At 39.4% G+C, this 19390-nt stretch overlaps 1 protein-coding gene across 2 annotated transcripts in view; it reads right to left on the reverse strand.

Moving 5' to 3' along the window:
* Positions 1–775: 775 nt before the first annotated feature.
* Positions 776–19390, reverse strand: part of KAT2B (lysine acetyltransferase 2B) — a 102408-nt gene continuing 83793 nt past the window's right edge. Inside the window, exons 12-18 of one of the 2 annotated variants that reach the window (XM_067737378.1) lie at positions 16165–16275; positions 13396–13539; positions 8809–8923; positions 7223–7259; positions 6922–6985; positions 6739–6823; positions 776–2847 (exon numbers count right to left, since the gene is read on the reverse strand). In XM_067737378.1, the coding sequence (XP_067593479.1) occupies positions 2654–2847; positions 6739–6823; positions 6922–6985; positions 7223–7259; positions 8809–8923; positions 13396–13539; positions 16165–16275 (750 nt within the window). In that variant the 3' untranslated portion in view covers positions 776–2653. The remainder of the gene's footprint in view (positions 2848–6738; positions 6824–6921; positions 6986–7222; positions 7260–8808; positions 8924–13395; positions 13540–16164; positions 16276–19390) is intronic. The other variant, XM_067737379.1, reaches the window with a different exon arrangement.

Below are 19390 nucleotides of genomic sequence, written 5' to 3' on the forward strand. Positions count from 1 at the left end.
TGCTCCTTCCTCACCTGTACCTCTTTGGAGTTGACCTGCCTTCAGACAGCATCACTGTCCTGGGCCGTGCACTAAGCTTAAGGGTAAAAGGCCCTGCCTTGGTAGGGGGACGTCCGCAGTGGTGCAGAGCTGCTGGCAACTGGTGAGTCAACCACATCCTGGGGTTCCGTAACAGAAAGCCCATTTTCCATAGATACACAAGTCACAACCTCCAAAATGCATTTTATTATTTATAAAGATGTTTTGGCCATCATGTACCTTAATCAGTTGACTGCTTAGCTGGTTCAAAATTCAGAAAGGAAGTGGTGTGCTCTTTGGTGGGTACTCATACCCCAACAGGATAAAGTTTACTTTCCTACACTCAGCACTTTGAGTAACAGTAGAAGCTCATATGGGAGATGTCTAAAAATCTGCTGTATTTTTTTCTGTCCCTCTCCTCATTCATCTATCTCACAGATGCAAAGTAGAAAAACTGGGGGCGAGTGCGGGACTGTTTCTAAAACCATAACACTCTTCTTTAGCTGGATGTTTTTCCTGAGTGTCAATGGGCAAGATGCAGTGGATCATTCCAGAGACACAGTAAGTGTCTCTCCTCTTGAAAATCTCTCACTGATGGGCTGTGAATTTTTTTGAAACTTCACACAAATGCAACAATTCTGAACACCTTCCTCGACATGCTTACGACCTAAGAACTAAGGATGTAATCAGTCATCAAACAGATCGTACATTCGCCCTGTAAACTCAATCTGCCAGAAGAAGAAAACACACCACCAGATTAAGAGCTTTTTAAAATATAATTTAAAACTATTTTGTACCAGTACAATATATTAATTTTACAAATGTAAAATTTTATCCGCTGTTAAAGCATTTGCAAAAACCACACATCCTACTTCAGCTTTATTGCACAATATCTATAAGAAAATATTAATTTTTAAATTAGAAAACATAAAAATGCTTTCAATATAGAAGAGACAATCTGATTTTAAAGACAATACTCTATAAGAATGTCTACCCAGAAAATAACAAACTTTCACAGGATACCAAGCTGGCCAGATGCTTCGGCAGATCCAGTACAAAGCACTGTGGAAAACCAGTCCAAGTTACTTAATCCAAACTGTATCATCCTTCTTCATTAGAAATCCAGATGCCACACAAGGTGGTTTCTTATACTTTAAAAAGTTGAGGCATTTCTCAGTTGTGAGCATTCTGAATATATCTTACACATTAAAAACAATCCTTCCAACTTCACAGCCATCTGCAGGGTTTTTTCCTTCATGCAGATTATCTCTGGCAACTGTGTTTAATGTCTATCAAATAATCATTTCAATTCTTTTATGCTGATAGAAAACATCAAGTTAAATATACCTTTAAACCTAGTCCTTTACAAAAATCAGTTTATAAATTTGTATCATAAAAATTAGTGTCGAGACCATCAAGGTGGCCTTCGTTTGTTTTACATGAGTTGGTTCTCCCAGAGTTGGGAAGGCGGACGTCCCACTTTTCAATGTAGTGTTAATGAGGAAATAAATCCAAGCACTAAGCTGGAATCCCAAGACGGGTTAATAAGGTTGTATGATGGATTTTAGTGGGATAGTATTACCCTGGGTATATATATACCAACGTAGGTATTAAAATACTGACAGCAAATCTTGGTGGTAATTTAATTCATCTCCGACAATGAATATAATCTGGAGATGCAAAAGGAAAAATGTTCATAAATACAGTATCAGTGGGGTTGTGTGTATTGTAGAAAGGGCAAAAAATCCTTATTTAATAGAACAAGGATTCACTAAATTTGATACATTAAATAGATTATACATCTTTTTTTGTTAAAGTATGTTGATTCCATCCCAAGTGTTTTCAAATGGATGCCTTTGTGGCCCAGGAAATTGCCTTTTGGAACTTACGGCCTGCATAAGCAAAGTCAAATATACTATTACACACTCGTGTAGAGAAAGAAATCATTAAAATAGTGGTTATGCACTCACAAGTTTGTTGTAGGTAGATAGAATTATCAAAAACCCAGATGCTTATAAAAGTTTGCACTATTTAGAATTTCTTCCTTAGGAATCAAAGCAGTCGCTTTCTGGAACTGCATTTTTTTCAGAACTGCTCAAAGCACCTCACCTAGATGAGTGTTTTTTAAAAATATATATAAAAAGTCTACCATGAGACTTCAAACATCACATATTTCACCTTTTACGGGCTTTTTATCATTCATCCCTTCCTTTAAAGTCCTTCAGAATAAAATAAAAATAAACTCTCACATACCATTAGAAAAAAAGGGAAACATTCATGGTCTGAAAATTTTCTGCATTCCCCCAAATCTTGGTACTATGTGCAATTTCCTCATATACAAATTTTGAGGAAACCCCTGATCATCTATTATTGAATAGTCAGCTAATGGACATGCCATAGAAAGTTGACATTAATTGTAGTGAATAGATTAAAATCTATTCCATAAAATAAAAATGTTCTATGACTTCAATTTAAATACATATCTGAAAAGCTAAGAGGAGGTTTTCTGTTTGTTTTTTAAAAGTGCTAATTATTATAAGTATCTTCAATACATTATGTCCAATTCTTTGTAAAACTAAACCATGCTTTAGGCACACTGCTTGATGAGTTTCTAAGAAGCAGAGGAAAAAAAATATCACTTGTCAATTAATCCAGCTTCCTTAATTTTACTGAAGAAGAATTTCTCCAGGATATTGGCACATTTGTAGTATTCACTCTCAGGGGGGTTGTACTCTTTGCAATTGGTAAAGACGCGCTGTAAGTCTGCCATGAATAATTTCTTAGACACGTAGTACCTATTCTTGAGGCGTTCGCTCATGGTTTTCAGATCTGCACAGGAAAAAAAAATATTAGCCATCTTTGACTCCTTTTAAACCAACCAGCTGACAAAAGTGAGATGGGGAAAGAAATCTATATCATCAGTTTGATCACATTTTCACCATCCCAATGTCTTTCTTTAAGAGAAATTCATATGATCAAGGAAAACAGTTCTTGAGTCTTATGTTCTTCCTTTTGTGAGAGTATCCTGTGCAAAATCACAGTGTTTTAACATTGAAGGGACCATTCTTAGTCATCTGGCCCAATCCCCTCTTCAGCACGAGGAAGCTAAGTAGATTAGCAGCAATAAGTACGATGAACTAAGTACTGTTAGCTCTTCATTCAGAATTATACAGAAGAGGCTTTGTCTATACATGGAGCACAGCAGGTGGAACATTTGTATCGAATCATTTCATTACTTAAATCAGAACAATCAGACTGAGTTTGTTTCTCTAAATTCACAGTTGTTCTTGTGCTATAGAGATAGAACTAAAATGGAGAAACAGATCATAAATACATCTGCAAATATACCGGTGACCTTGCATGTAAAATGGTTCCAGTGAATTTAGTTTCATGCTCCATCAATGAAATAAGAATGACAAACTTTACTTAATAATCTATTTTCCAAAGCAAGTAAGCCTTGCGAGACAATTGTCAAAAAGAATATTTTCCCAATATATCTACTTGCTTTAAATTATTTTACAAAGGAAAATAATGCTTCATCTAAACTTGTAAGAATATAATGAGGCTTCTTTAATCTTCACTCTCAGAACCAATTTAAAGAATTCCACGAAGAATAGAAGATGCTAACATTTGTCTACTTATAGGTCCCTAGTTGTCTCTAAGTCTGGTTCTATCATTAAAAATTATATCAACTAGGGCCTCCCTGGTGGCGCAGTGGTTGAGAGTCCGCCTGCCGATGCAGGGGACACGGGTTCGTGCCCCGGTCTGGGAAGATCCCACGTGCCGCGGAGTGGCTGGGCCCATGAGCCATGGCCGCTGAGCCTGCGCGTCCGGAGCCTGTGCTCCGCAATGGGAGAGGCCACAACAGTGAGAGGCCCTCATACCGCAAAAAAAAAAAAATATCAACTGTTAAATTGGATTAGCAGATACACACTACTATATATAAAATAAATAACAAGGTCCTATTGTATAGCACAGGGAACTGTAATAAACCAAAATGGAAAAGAATATGAAAAAAATTATATAAACTCTGCATGAAAAAATAAGTCAAAATCACTAAAGAAATACTTCTGACTACCAACAACCCAAATTCCCACTATATTATCAAATTTTCCAGAGGGAGAGAAACTGACAACCAAATACACTGGGATTATCATTTAATAAGATAAATAAACTTATGTGCAACATCCCAAAATGGGGAGAAATTCATTTGCAGCAAAATCCTAAATCTACCACAAAACTCCAAAGGAAAAATAGGAAATATCTGCTTTCACCTGTTTCCTTTGACTAAAGCCTTTTTTTTTTTAAAAAAAAAATAAAGCCTATCTTGGTTAGAAGTATGTCATCACATCTGTGAATTCAACTTTCCATTTTCTTTCTTCTCTAACTGAAATAGTTCGGAGGGAGAGAAAAACTGAAAAGTATTAAGCTACACAAAGGCTTGACAAATAGCCCAGTAAACGTGTCACCTGAGTGTAACTGAACAGCTGAAGAGGTGCTCTCGTTGAATAAAGAAAGAGCAGTGGAACCGGCCTCTCTGGGTAAAACTGGATGCTTACCCTCCTCCCACCTAAATGCCCACCACTTAGGATATGCTGCCTGATATCATGTTTACGATGTTTAGAAGGAAGAGACGTGTGACCAAAAGAGAAAAAAAAAAAAAAAAAGTAAAGGGGGAAAATATGAAACTTGACACAAAGAAGTTTACGCAAAAGCTCTCCCCACTAGTTTTTGGAAGGCGGGAGGAAAGGAGCGATGGGGAGAGCCTCAAATACAGCAGAAACAAATCATGAAAGTGTTTGGAGCTTTCTGAATAATTACAACCAACTCTGCATGTTTCCTTTCTCTATTTCCTTTCCATTCTAAAGTTATAGATAACAGCTTCCTTCCTCTGGCCTTCTTAGAAGCTTTTGGTTGACCAAATGGCCCGGGTTACAAAAGAAGGTGACTGAACACTAGTGAAAACAAACATGGAGACACCACTAAATTACTCATTAAATCCCCAAAAGTTGGGAATTCTGGGTAAATAGGAAAGCCCTGCCTACCTGCCTAGCTACCCGTGTGTGGGAAGCTTGGGCCACACCTCAGACGCTGTACTGAATGCCATTTCCTTAACAAAACAGGTTGGATCTCATCCATATGGAAGAAAAGAGGTTTTTTTAGGGCATGGGGGTGGGGGGGGAAGAGAAGAAATGTTTTTTGAAAAAGCCATGAAGGCAATGGCAGAAAAAGTGAAATTACCGATTGTCAGTCTTGTCCTCAAAGACATGACCATCTTAGGGGCAAGGGCATCCCAAGAAAACAAAGCATGGCTCCAACCAAAGAGCACCATCTACTGTTTTCATTAACGCTGCTTACGCACACCTCAGCCCACCACTGGCCTTGCTCAGTGGGGTCAATTGTCCCCTCACGAGCGTTCAGCTGTGCGCACAAGTGGTGTCCGGCTGGCGAGGTTCCCACCCTCCTCTGGCTGGACCAAGCAGAAAGCTTCCAGAGGGCAGGCTGGGAGTCGGCTATGACAGACAGGACCCACTGGACCTGCCACTGCAGGGCTTCAGAGTGCACACGGACAGGGCCGAAAACTGTTCTCCCCAGGCTCACTCAACCTCCCTTGAGCATTTCACAAAAGAACTTGAGGCAGCCCAGGTGACGAGGATGCCAAGGTCAGGTAAGTTTGGGAATGGACTTAAAGGGTTTTAGCATATTTTTCACATCCTGGGAAATACTGATTCCCAAGTCAGCCTTCCATTCAGAATTCTACACTCCTTCAACCCTTACTCTGATTTTCATGTACTGAAATACACAGAAGCGAGGCAGATAGAAAAGGGAAAGAAAAGCGTACAGATGTGTGTCCACTTTAAGGACCAGAGACTACTGAAATCATTACCACCACTGTGTAGAACATTCGTGTGATAATGCCACAGAAAAATCTACAAATAACTCTGTTATCGGGGAGCTAATGGATCCCTTTCACTCTTCCTTTCACATCTTAATACCTTCTTAGCACCAGGTAGAAAAGGGACAGAAGATACAGGCCCTCTCCAGAAAAATGGCCACACAGCTGATTGGGAAAAAAAAAAAAAAAATTCAGCTCGTGGTCTGTCATCTGCACAATGCCAAATTAGTTTAATTTGGGGATTCTCAATTGACTCAATTAATCATTCCTTTTAGCCGGGTGCAGACACAGCAGCAAATTCCACAATTCTACATTTCTAAAGGCATTTCTTTTGTTTGTTTGGGGATGTGGGACCAAGCTTAAAATAGGAGTATAATTAGTGACACTCAGTCTCCTTCAAGAGCGTGGAAAATCAAGAGCTGCATTAATGATTATTTCTCCATCTAAGAGTACAGCAGTCAAGCGGCTTGATCTAACTTCGTCTGTTTACCTTCAAAAATTCTCAGACTCTCCAAGCATATCAAGAGGACAAGCTGATGTTTTTCCATTTGCAACCAAACTGAATATAATCAAGGTTATGTCCACACAGCTGACTCTCATCTCCAGTGCTGTCTGCAGCTCGCATCGATGGTGTGGGCGCTACAGGGCAGCAGCGGGAGCCTAATGAACATGGCCATCCCCTCCCCTTTACCCCTCCTGCTCTGATTCCACCGGCCCTCCACCCTACAACAGAAGAGTGCACATCAACCTCGGCACCCCTTTGTCCCCCACACCGCCATCCAGAGAGTTTTAAATCTATACTTAGAAAATGTTAATGGCATTACCCATGGGGAACCTTATAACTTCATAATATCCCGGAGCTTCTGTTCTCTTCACGGGTTCCATGAAGGGCCAAGCGCTTTGATGGCTCTTGGGTAAAGAAAAAAGTAAGGTATCTAATATGGAAATGCCATGTGGGAAATCATTTCAAAATATTTGCATGAGGTGAAGGAAAACAAAACACCCACCTTCACCTGCTGGAGGATGCTCTTGAGGGTGCTATAAAGCTGGTCGGGGTCTTTGGGCTCTTTACTTGAAAGGAAAAGAATAAACAAGAAGGACCAATGATTAGTTTTCTCTTCTCTTGCCAAGTGATTCCAGCTCATTTTTACAGAAACTTAAAATTAGAACCATTCCAGAATTTTTTATCAAAACTGAAACCTAACAAGTGTTGTGATGGTGACTACAATCAGTTTGCCTGTTTTCTCTAAGTTTCTGGGAGGGGAAAAAGAACACTTGCATTAATATCCTCTGGCCCATCATACTTACCTCTTCTCTTTTCCACTCGGTTTCCAGCCTGTCTCTCCTATATATCAACAAAATTAAACACTGAATGAGAACTGCTTTTGGTCAAGAGAATAACATTTAATAGTTATCAAAAATACAATAAATTATAGCCACGACTCAATAAATGTCTATATCTGAAGAGTCTGAACTTAACTACAGTTAATTCTTTACTTCCTCATACACCTAACAATACAAAACATTTCCAAGACTGACATTGCTCTGTCTGTTAGTACTTTTTAAAGCAGGAACTTCAACCTTTCAGAGGAAAGCATAAAAAACAAACATGTCTGGTACTGTGGGTGTGTATTTTTTTTAAAACCCTAAGTCACGGTTTTTGCTAATCACCCTGTGAAAGAGTTAAGCTGTTGTTTTAGGTTGGAACAAACTCTGTCCTGGTCTCTAGTTTATTTGGGGCAGACCCTGCTTGTAATGCAAGATGGTTTACTGTAGCAGAAAGAAGACACAGCCTGGAGTCCAATTGACCAGGACTGATTTCTTGTTCTCTCCTTAAAAGCTAGTGTACCCAAGATAAGTTAGTCAACCTTTGCCTCTGTTTATCAACCTATAAAACAGAACTCCAAAACTGAGCTGATGTGATTCCTTTTGAGATTAGTTGATATATGTAAAAACACACAAAACAAACAAATAAACAAACAGAAGAATGCCTGGCACATGTAGGCATCCAGTGACAGGGGAGCTATTAATAAGATAATACACGGAAGCAAAATTTCCAGGTCTGACAAGGAAAGTAAGATCTGCTGTAGGGTATACTCTGTAATGAAGAAATATATCTTGCCCATATAATGTCTTATTTTCTCTGGAGAATTTTAGTTTGTTTGCTTTGGTTTTGTTTATACTAAATCTTCAATATACTGGATGATCCTGGATTTGAACCGAATGAAAGTACCAATATTCATAGCTTTTGATCTACAAAAACAGCTGTTTTAACCCAATACAACTCACCTCTAATATACTCACAGAGAAGAACCCTTGGGAAAACTACTCTAAAATAGGGAACTTGAAACAAAGCATATGCTCTGCAATCATCTTGTTTAGAGGTTTGTGGAAACTAATTCAGCCCAAGCACAGTTCTATGCAGGCTGCACCCAGGAGGGCAGTGAGGCAGGGTACCAACAGCAAGATGTCTCGGGGAGGCCAGGATGGGGCTGCTACTATTCCTGACATTCACTGGCCATGCGTTGTTTAAGGTTAAAGGGCTTAACCATCCTGAGACTCAACCTTCCCCTCTGAGTAGAATTCCCTGCCACCAAGGTCACATATGGGGAAGTGTCCAGCACGGTGCCACAAATAACAGGCTCTCATAACCGATGGACATTAACAGCTACAACAAGAGGTCAACTAAGTTCTCTTCCAGTTTGTTTGCACTGGGAAACAGAGAAAAGATGTAAAAGGAAAGCATTTGCTCCCTTCTTAAAGACTACAATAACACAAATGGAGACAGACAGGGGAAGCAGCTTTCCAAATCACTGCATTCTGGTATAATTGTTTCCAACACTGTCATGGCATTACCAAAAGGTTTTGCGTTTTAGAAGAAGATCTATACATACGAATTCCAGGAATGCTTTCTATCGGGATCTGCCGGACTCCATCTTTAAAACAGGAAAGTCCCGGGTAGACTTTCCGAATCTGGGCTTGTTTTCTTTCTATCAGCTTTTTAATGATCTGCAAAGCACAAGAAGAAAATATGTTTAGTGACAGAAGTCTGTGGCCACAGTTTAAGTCAGTCTATGGAGTCATTTTCCTAACAAAATTAAGTCTTCAGGAAACAAAAGGGTGAATGCTATTAAACAGTAAGACATGAAAGCATTCTATTATACCATGCGTTTAATGTCATTCACCCAGCCGCCTTTGAATACTTGTTCCCTTCCATTGAAGAGAAGCCAATACTGAGAGAACACACTGCCCCAAGGGCCCACTGTCCTCTTTAGTATAAGCGCCAAATGTTTTGCCCCCTCCCCGGGAGCCTCAGCCGCAGCAGCCCAGGCAACGTCAGAACCTCTTCACATCCCATGACCAGGAACTGTTCCCTTCTACTCGAGGGGCAGACAAACTCACGAAGTCCCCAAAGCCTGGGAGGACGGCTTTCCTATTATTCACATTTTTCAAGCCTTGAGCCCCAACCTATGCTGTCTGCATCCAAACCGCAGCTCTAATGAGCAAAGGCAGCACAACCAGGGTGGGGGCCACCAGAACTGATCAGGGAATTTTGAGAGGTGTCCGTTTGTTTTATAAAATAATTCCTAATGCCCTGAGGTAACTATTTCCAGAGCAGTTTCCCTTTTAAAAAGGAAAGGAAAAAATAAAATAAAATAGCCCTCAAAACTCACCATCTTGAGATTAACCATATCATAACTGAATTTTGGAAAACACAAAACAGTAGCAGTCATTAATCGAATTCACAAAGGAAAACAAAAAAATTCTAGTTCCTAACTGCTTGATCTCAGACATAAGGCTGGTAAATGCCATAGCATGAATGCATAACCTTAACAATTAAACATAGGACTTCATAAAATGAATGGGACTGGCAACATATATTCCTGGTAAATCTACTCAGGGCTGTCCAACAGAAATATCATGTAAACCACTCATGTAATTGAAAATCTTCCAGTAACTACTTAAAAAAAAAAGAAAAAAAAAGTAACAGGTGTAATTTTAACAATATATTTTTATTTAATCCAATATATCTAAAATATTATCATTGCAGCATATGCTCAAGAGAAAAAAATTACGAGATATTTTACATGTTTTTATTCACACTAGGTCTTCAAAATCAGAGTGTATTTTACACTTACGCTACATCTCAGCTTTGACTGGCCATGCGGCAAGCACCCAATAGCCACGTGTGGCCAGTGGCTACCACCTGGGACAGAGCATATCTAAAACGATGCTCTGCATTTATTTGTAAGTCCAAGTCTTTTTTAAAAAGAATCCTTGGAAACAACCTAAATGTCTATTGACAGATGAATGGATAAAGAAAATGTGGTACATACATACAGTGGAATAGTACTCAGCCATAAAAAAGCATAAAATAATGCCATTTGCAGCAACATGGATGGCCCTAGAGATTATCATACTAAGTGAAGTAAATCAGACAAAGAAAGACAAATATCATATGATAGCACTTATATGTGGAATCTAAATAAAAAATGATACAAATGAACTTATTTGCAAAACAGAAACAGACTCAGAGGCACAGAAAACAAACTTATGGTTATCAAAGGGGATGGGGGGGAGGGATAAACTAGGAGTTTGGGGTTAACATATACACACTACTATATATAAAATAGATAAACAGCAAGGTCCTACTGCATAGCACAGGGAACTATACTTAATATTCTGCAATAACCTATAATGGAAAAGAATCTAAAAAAGAATAGATATGTATAACTCACTTTGCTGTACACCTGAAACCAACACAACATTGTAAACCAACTACATTTCAGTAAAAAAGTTTTTTAAAGAAAAAATTCCAATGACAATTTCTTATATGAAGGCCTTCAGAAAATATAATTTTGAAAGTTTTTTCTCTTCACCAAGGATGCCCTCAAATGTGACAGCCTAGCAGGTGGCTTCCATACCCTCAGGTAGCACCTTGAGGTGACTGGTAATAGAGGTGGGGTGCGGGGGGCTTCGCAACCTCTCTGCACCTCTGAGGATCACTTTGGAGAAAAAGACATTTCACTTCCGTTCCAGTCTCTTATCTTCACCTCCCTAGAAAATATCTTCACTTCATCACCATGTTGTCATCTTTCTCTACTCAAATCCGTCTCTCACTCCACCGCTGTTAGTGTTAGTCTTCCCAAACAGAAAATTGGGGGCAACTCCCCCATCTTTAATATTTCACCAAGTTTTAGCATGTCTTCCTACAAAGATCCCATTGCTTTTCCTCACTCTTACTTTGGCCCCTCCAAGCCCAGTCTCACGTAGCCTCACATGTGAACGGAGATTTAAGAATTACCCCCACTTCCCAGCCCCCCAGACACACCCACACTCAGTCCTGCCTGCTCACGGCCTGTTCACACTTCCTCAAGTAGTGGCCTTCATCACCCACACGCCTATGGTCCCAGGTGTGCAGATACCCATGAATCCACTTATGTTGGGCTCTGAATCTCTGCTCATGCTTGATTCCCTTCCAGGCCACCCCGTCTAGACACGTGTCCCATGACGCCACCTCCGAAGATGTGAGATGATGCTAGGGCTGCTGCATCCCACCCTGCCTTGGAGTCCTCACTCCCCACAGCACTCGGCTCCCACCCACCGCTCCACCTGTGCAACTGCACTGGTTCTCTCTCCACCCCTGCTAACCACAACCACAAGTGACTGCTCTGTACGCTTCCACGGCGGGGAAGACCCTCCATCTCCCTACAATTTGTTCCTTCCCACTATTCGTCCCTACCTTCCCCAAGGGGGTTTCCAGAGCTGGAATAAATGACACTTGTAAAAATCACTTGAATTCTGTGGAAGAAGATATTACGTGAATCCAAACACCTTCTTAGGGCGACCTCCGATCTCTCGTGCATTCAGTGGTGCGCCTATTAGGGAAGGCTGGAGGCTGAGAGGGAGGTGGCGGGGGAGGAATCCAAGGGGAGAGAAAGGGGAAGGGGATGGGGCGCTGTCTTCTCAAAAGCTGAGGCTTTGCTGCCATCTAAAATAGCTCTGCGCAACGGGCTGCGAATTCAGACCTGCTCATTAAGCCCAGCGGAGAACAGGGAGAGGAGCCTGCTGTGCTTGTATTAACTCTCCAAGCACCCTATGTGGAATTCTGTCTTAGGCTGACGTCTCTGACCAAGAAACAACAGAGGTTGTTTTTATTTTCTAATTTAATAAAAGCCTTTTGCTCACTTCCACGGGAAGCATAAGAACAACTCTGAGCTACTTCAAGTAAAAGGAAAATACTTACTGAGCACCTACTATACACCAGACACTGCGTAAGGAGCTTTACATCTGTTATGTCAGTGACATCTGACAAGTAACTAAGAACTGGGATCAGGGAAATGAGCAGAAACCAGAAAACAAAGACAGATTTAAGGCAGAGGTCTTTTTTGTTACTCGCTAGAGAAAAGTACACTCGAATGAATAACTGAAGTATCAAGTGGGACTGATGTGGGGTGACCCAGGTGCAAATTCCCAGTTTTTGAACTCCAAGAACTAGGGGGACCAAGGGGATGATCCTGGGCTTAACACATAAAGTTCATTCATTTAATAAATGGCTTCTGTTACACTCCCCTAATTATGATCTCCGTATGTTTCTTTTCCCTGACTTAGAGAAATGTAAAAATTACTATGTAGTCAAATCTATCAACATTTCCCTTTACTGCTTCACTTTTAGTTCATATGCATAAAAGACTTCACCCCAGCATCAGATACCAAATCACTTGGTACTTCCCTTGGCAGTCCAGTAGTTAAGATTCTGCGCTTCTACTGCAGGGGGCGTGGGTTCGATCCCTAGTCGGGGAACTAAGATCGCGCATGTCATGCAGTGCGGCCAAAAAAAAAAAAAAAGAGTCCTCTCCAGATAACAAATCACTTACTATTTGGAAGTATAAGCCTTCAGAACGTGCAATGCAGAAGGAGAGGTGAATACAAACTAAGATAAATATGGAAGGTAATGACTAACTGAAATTCAAATGAGTGGATCAAACTAGTGCTCAAGAAGTTCGAAGAGGAATGGAAAACAGGCGGAAGTGGTCCCATCTGTGTGTGTGTGTGTGTGTGTGTGTGTACATGCACTGGGAGAGGAAGTGGGTAAAAGATGAAGATACCAAGCAAGAGGGTTAAAGCATCAGTAACAGCCTTTGGAGATTAGTTTACAAAGGGAAATGAAGAGGTGGGTTTGAGAAAGATGCATGAGGTCAGCATGTAAGAGGCCTTGAAGGTGAAATTAAGATTTACTATCATATTTTACAAGTTTTGTATTTTACACCAATTTAACAGGTACTGACCCCCTTAGAAGTGGTGATTTAGAGAGAAGATAAAGGATACCTTCAAAGAAGAAACCTAGACAAAACAGAGCAAACCGAGGTTATGGTACCCAGCAGACCCACACCCACAGAGCCCAGTGATGCACACTTCACCCCAAAAGAGACTGGTCTGCGCACACCAGTCGGGTTCCCCCGAGTCAGTCACGTACTTACCTCCTTCTGCTTCTTAATGATGACAGAAAATTCCGTGTATGGGATCTGTGGATTTAGCTCACATCCCATTAAAGTGGCTCCCTCATAATCCTTGATGTAGCCAACATATTTGGTTTTAGGGATTTTAATTTCTTTGGAGAAACCCTGCAAAGTCAATAATTTCATTTATACAGAGGCCTGTGCATCAAACATCCTCTCTGAGTGCAAACTATGTGCTAGGCCTGTCTTGGTGCCCAGCACAGGTCCAAGCTCTCATCCTATTATCCTGGGGAGAATTAGCATGAAACCCTTCCAAGAAGTTCAGAAACATCAAAAATCAACTGTGCAAATAGGAAGCAATTCAACATAAAAAATAAACCTAGTAAAACACAAATAATATTAAAAAGTCTTTAACAAAAATGGCTATTAAGTAAAAATAAGGTTTAATTTTGCATTAAACTGCACAATTTCTCCCAAAGTAGACAGGGGGCCTCTAGGATGCTCCACAAATCAATAACTAACATTGATCTAAATTCTGAAAGCAAAATTTGTCCAAAAATATAGCAATAAGAACCTTGACGTTGAGGAAATGAAACACCTACTTGACAGGCAAAAAAATTCCAGACGGGCTTCCCTGGTGGCGCAGTGGTTAAGAATCTGCCTGCCGATGCAAGGGACACGGGTTCGAGCCCTGGTCCAGGAAGATCCCACATGCCACGGAACAACTAAGCCCGTGCGCCACAACTACTGAGCCTGCGTTCTAGAGCTCGCGAGCCACAACTACTGAGCCCACGTGACTAGAGCCCGTGCTCTGCAACAAGAAAAGCCACCGCAATGAGAAGCCCGCGTACCGCAACGAAGAGTAGCCCCGCTCCCCCCAGCTAGAAAAAGCCCACGCGCAGCAACGAAGACCCAACGTAGCCAAAAATAAAATAAAATAAATAAATTTATTAAAAAACAGAAAAACTTCCAGACCATCACGACAGTGGTTGTTTCAGTGATATTAACGCTTTGCAGTATATTAATTTACATACTTTAAGCTGTAATAATATAGTTAGACAGGGCATATAGTCATATATCTATAACGACTTTCTTTATGGTGCCTATTTCAAATTTTTGCAGAAAATTACTTGGACTTTAAATTTCCTGCCTCCTCTTTTAGCAAAAACTTATTTTCCAAGCAATTATTGACATCAGCCTCAAAGAGGACCACAGACAAGTCATTTAAGAAGCATGCCTGAGATTTCTTCTCTACAACGTTGTTACTGCCTAGGAAAGCTGACACTCAAGCCCCCAGTAAAACAAACCCATTGAGTTCTCTCTAGTGAGTTTTATTACAAAAGTCACAAAGGCATCCTAAAGAATGAGGAGAAAATAAATAGGAGGTTACTTATCTGCCATCAGAGGAGTGAAAGCTTTCTAATCATATAAGGACTTGTATTTTAAAAAGAGGTTAATAGATTGTATGTAATAAAATCTTTTAAATTCTGTACATTAAAAAAAATCCATAAGCAATGTGGAAAAACAAATGACAAACGGGAGAAAAATCATAAAATAAAAGGTTACTATCTTTATATATCTGAGTTCTCATAGATCAATATGAAAATAAATATTTTAATAGAAGAAGAGGCAAAATGCAATGAATTGGCAATTCAAAATAAGAAGAAATACAAAGGGTCAATGAACAAGGAAAAACAAGTCAAACTTCACAATAATCAAATAAATGCAAACATGCACAATTTGTCACCTAGGAAAGCGGTAAAAAAATATATTTTTTTTTCAATTATGAACTTGTTTCCTGAGCTCCCTTATACATTGCTGACAAGATGAGAAATTATTTGGCAGTGCATAACAAAACCTTAAATACTTCTGGAAGCGCACATTCACACATGGACACTTACTTAAAAAAATACCTAAATGTCCCCCAAATGTGGTATTGGTTTAATAAATTATTCTCCATTTATACAACAAAATTTCAGAGAAGCATCAAAAATCATATTTGAAAAGTCAGACTATATTAAGTTAAACACGTAAGTGATTACATTACATGCAATAATGAGCCAATTTTTGTATTTATATACAGACAAACACACACAGAGAAAAAATACTAGAAGAGTATCTGTCAAAATGTTAACAGTAAATTTCTCTGGGTGGTAGAATTACAAGCAGTTTTTCTTCTTTTCTTTGTGCTTCATTTCATTTTCCAAAATTTCTACAGTAACTATACATTACTTTTGTCATCAGAAAAGTAAATGGAAAATGTTTAGGAATTTAGAATTACAGAGCACTATTAAAAAATATGTAGCAAAGTATAATCCTCAGAGTGCTGAGATGGAAACTTCTGACAGAAAGAACTAAGAAGCAGCCAAGCTCCCAGCCGCCTGTGTGCTGTTGGACCAGGATGGTCTGGAACCCCTTGTAAACATCATAATTTCCTCTCTGCTGTCATAAATGAAGGTCTGCCAGAGACTGAATCTGTTTCTCTCATTCATGGAGAACTCTAGTCCCCCAGCAATGGGAATTTCTCCTCAGCCTGGGGATAGCACATTATAGATGACGTTCATTCATTCACTCAACAAACATTTATTTAGTACTTAAAATGTGTTGGTCATACCCTCTAGTCCAGACTGAAGCTCACCTCTGGCTTAAGGCTTGCAAAATAAATGGATGCTCCTCTTATAAGCAGAAAACAGTGGGGGGCGGAGGGTGGGTGCTTATTTGCATGAAAGCTACCTGAGTGCATATTAAGAAAAGGAACGACAGAACAGGGTTGCACGTGAAAAAACCCACCTGCTTCTTGAAATATCCAATTGCATATTCATCTGCATAGGTGAGAAAGTTCAGGATGTCATGTTTTATGTGATATTCCTTCAAATGGTTCATCAGGTGTGTTCCATAGCCCTGTGGGCAAGTCAGTATGCAGACAAATATATTAGGTTCTGGAGAAAAGAAAGTCCCATATTTTCACTGGGAAATGTTGGCAAATTTAGGAGTATGTATTGCCAGTATAACACCAACACCCTTCTTGCATTTCTGAACTTTGAAAATGAGCTGTAAAACCAAACAAATTCAAAATCCCTGAATGGAGATACAATCATCCTTTGAAAATACAAGTTTCTGGCTCTTCGAAAAGAACACACCAAGGCTACAAGCTTCTCATTCAGTCCTAGAGATTACACATTGAATATTAATAAAGAGGTTTTTGGAATAAATACTGATTATGAATTTCTGCTTATGTTTAAAGTATTTGAGAACCTGAGATGAAAAGAGCAATGCAAATGAGAAAGGCTAATCTCTACTAGAATATTAACTAATCCAGGTGTTTCCTGCATACAACAAATCAGCAGCCCTTCCAAAGAACTGTATCATCAAGTACATAGGGTTTTCAACTTGGTCTTATCAGACCTTTCCAAGCAGTCTGAGAAGCCCCGAACCTCTGAGTGAGTCAGAAGACATTAGGAAGTAACTAAATATGTGAACAATGTTAAATAAATTAATGATTGAAATATGAAAAAAAAAAGTAAGTACCAGATTTCCTGGTGATGTACAATGCTTGAAGAAAAATCTATAAATTTAAAGGGATGGTTTTAGAATCTCATAAAAAGAAGATGAAGGTAAACCCAAGCATCCACATACAAATATCTTCACATCAATATTTTAGAATTTGGTGACACACTTTTCTAAAGAACTCAAACACGCTCATAGGTATGTTATCATGGACCTAACTACAGGCCCACAGGGGAGAAGGATCTTTGGAAGTCATCTGGTCTAATTCTATCCCATGTGACACCAGAAGTCTCCTGCCATCTACCTTGGAAACGTGAGCTGCTAGAACACCTCCAGTTTAGGGTGCTCGCTCAGTCCTTAGACCAATTAATTTTCAGCCACTGTTATGGTTGGGAAGTTCTTCCTATGTTCACCTGAGAATCTGACCCCTTGTTCCTTCTACCTATTGACCTTAGTTCTACTCCTAGAATAACAAAGACTGGTCCCTGCTTTTAACAACTCTCCAAACCCTTGAAAATTATCCTCCCTCACCCATGCCCATTCCTACCTCCCAGGTACGAAGCCAAGCTTCAGTTGTTCTTCATATGGCATGATAGGAAGACCCTTTCTCAATCTAGTCACACTTTTCAGGGCCGCACAGCAGGAGGTGAGCGGCGGGCAAGAAAGCGAAGCTTCATCTGCCGCGCCCCATCACTCCCCATCACTCGCATTACCGCCTGAACATTCCCCCCACCCCTCCCACGGTCCGTGGAAAACTTGTGTTCCACGAAACTGGCCCCTGGTGCCAAAAAGGTTGGGGACCGCAGCTGTATAACAACACCCTTCTAAAGCATGGATCCCAAGACCAAGCATAATAATATTCAGGGGACAGTCTGCCCAGTACATAGGAGAAGTGTATTACCATCTCCCTATTCTGGAAATTATTCTTCCATTGATATTACCCATGGACATGTTAGCTTTTCCCAAACATATCACAACACTGACACATTGTGAGTTTGAATAAAACTCGGATAAAAAGACGAATGAAATCTCTCTCTTCTTGAGAAGATAGTAAAATGGGGAAGATAGACATATAGAACTCATAATTACATATACAACTGGCTGTTTAATATGGTAGCCACTAGCCATGTGTAGCTTTTGAGTGATGAAAATGTGACAAGTCCAAATGAGACATACAAGCGTAAAATACACACCAGTCTCATTAATGACTTTTAAACTTATTACATGTTGAAATGGCAGTATTTTGGACACACTAGGTTAAATAGAAAATATCAAAATGAATTTCACCTGTTTCGTTTTACTTTTTTTTAATACGACTATTGGAGATTTTTAAATTACACATGTGGCTTGCATTTGAGGCTCACAGATGTATTTTTATTGCACAGCCCTGGTACAGAGTGATGTATTTGTACCTATAACAGAGAAAAAGGCTATAAGATATTTAAGAGGGAGAAGGAAAAGAAGATGTGTAAGCTAAGCCTTAAAGAAGTTTTGTCAAGTGGTAAGAAGACGGACTGGAAATCTAAATGTAAGGAAAAATAAGCCTATACAAAAGTATTATAAAAAGATACAGGAAAGTGGGTTTATAACCTAGGGATATAGAAAGGCTTCCTAAAGAAAATATAAAATGCGAAAGCACAAAAGACTGATTATTAAGTAGACTACTTCAAAGTTTAAAACTTCTTTTACAGATTTCATAAGCAATTTAAGATACCATAAACAAAATGACAAAATGGGACGGTATAGATATACAAGATATTATAAAAAATTAACATCAAGAATGCATAAATAATACCTTCGATAGGATCAATACAAAAAAAGATAAATCATCAAAGGAACAAGCAATAAATATAACCAAGAAATTAAAAGAAAAAGATGTTTGATCCCAATAGTAATCAGAGCACTCCATCACGAGATGCAATATTTCACTCAGCAATGTGCAAATTTCTTTAAGGTTGACAATACCCAGGGAAATGGCACTCTCCAGCACCACTGGTGAAAGTGTAAATTGGTAAGCCCACTGAGAAGGGTGATCTGGAAGTAAGTTTTTAAATTGAGACTCTGGCCATAGCCATTCCTACAGCGATGCCGCTTTTCAGTGTCCAGAAATCATTTCCAAACAGAGCACTGTTAGTGATAGAAAATAACTGGAAATAAATATGAATGTCTTCTATAGGGAACAGTTACATAAATTATGGTCTGTCTACATTGGGCAAATCTATATAAAAAGAATAAAGTAGTTCCATATTAGCATTGTCCAGTAGGGATTTCTGCAACGATGGAGATATTCTTCATCTATGCTATCCAATATGGTAGCCATTAGTCACATGCAGCTACCGAGGACTTGAGTGACTAAGGAACTGAATTTTAAATTTTATTTAATTTTAATTGATCTAAATATACATTTAAATAACCACGTTTATGTACTAAAGTTGAAAGATCCCTAAGATATATTGGAAAGGTTTTTTTTCAATTATGTACAGTATGAATTCTAGTTACGTAAACAACA

This window comes from Pseudorca crassidens, chromosome 5, assembly GCF_039906515.1.
Source record: "Pseudorca crassidens isolate mPseCra1 chromosome 5, mPseCra1.hap1, whole genome shotgun sequence".
Taxonomy (NCBI): Eukaryota; Metazoa; Chordata; class Mammalia; order Artiodactyla; family Delphinidae; genus Pseudorca; species Pseudorca crassidens.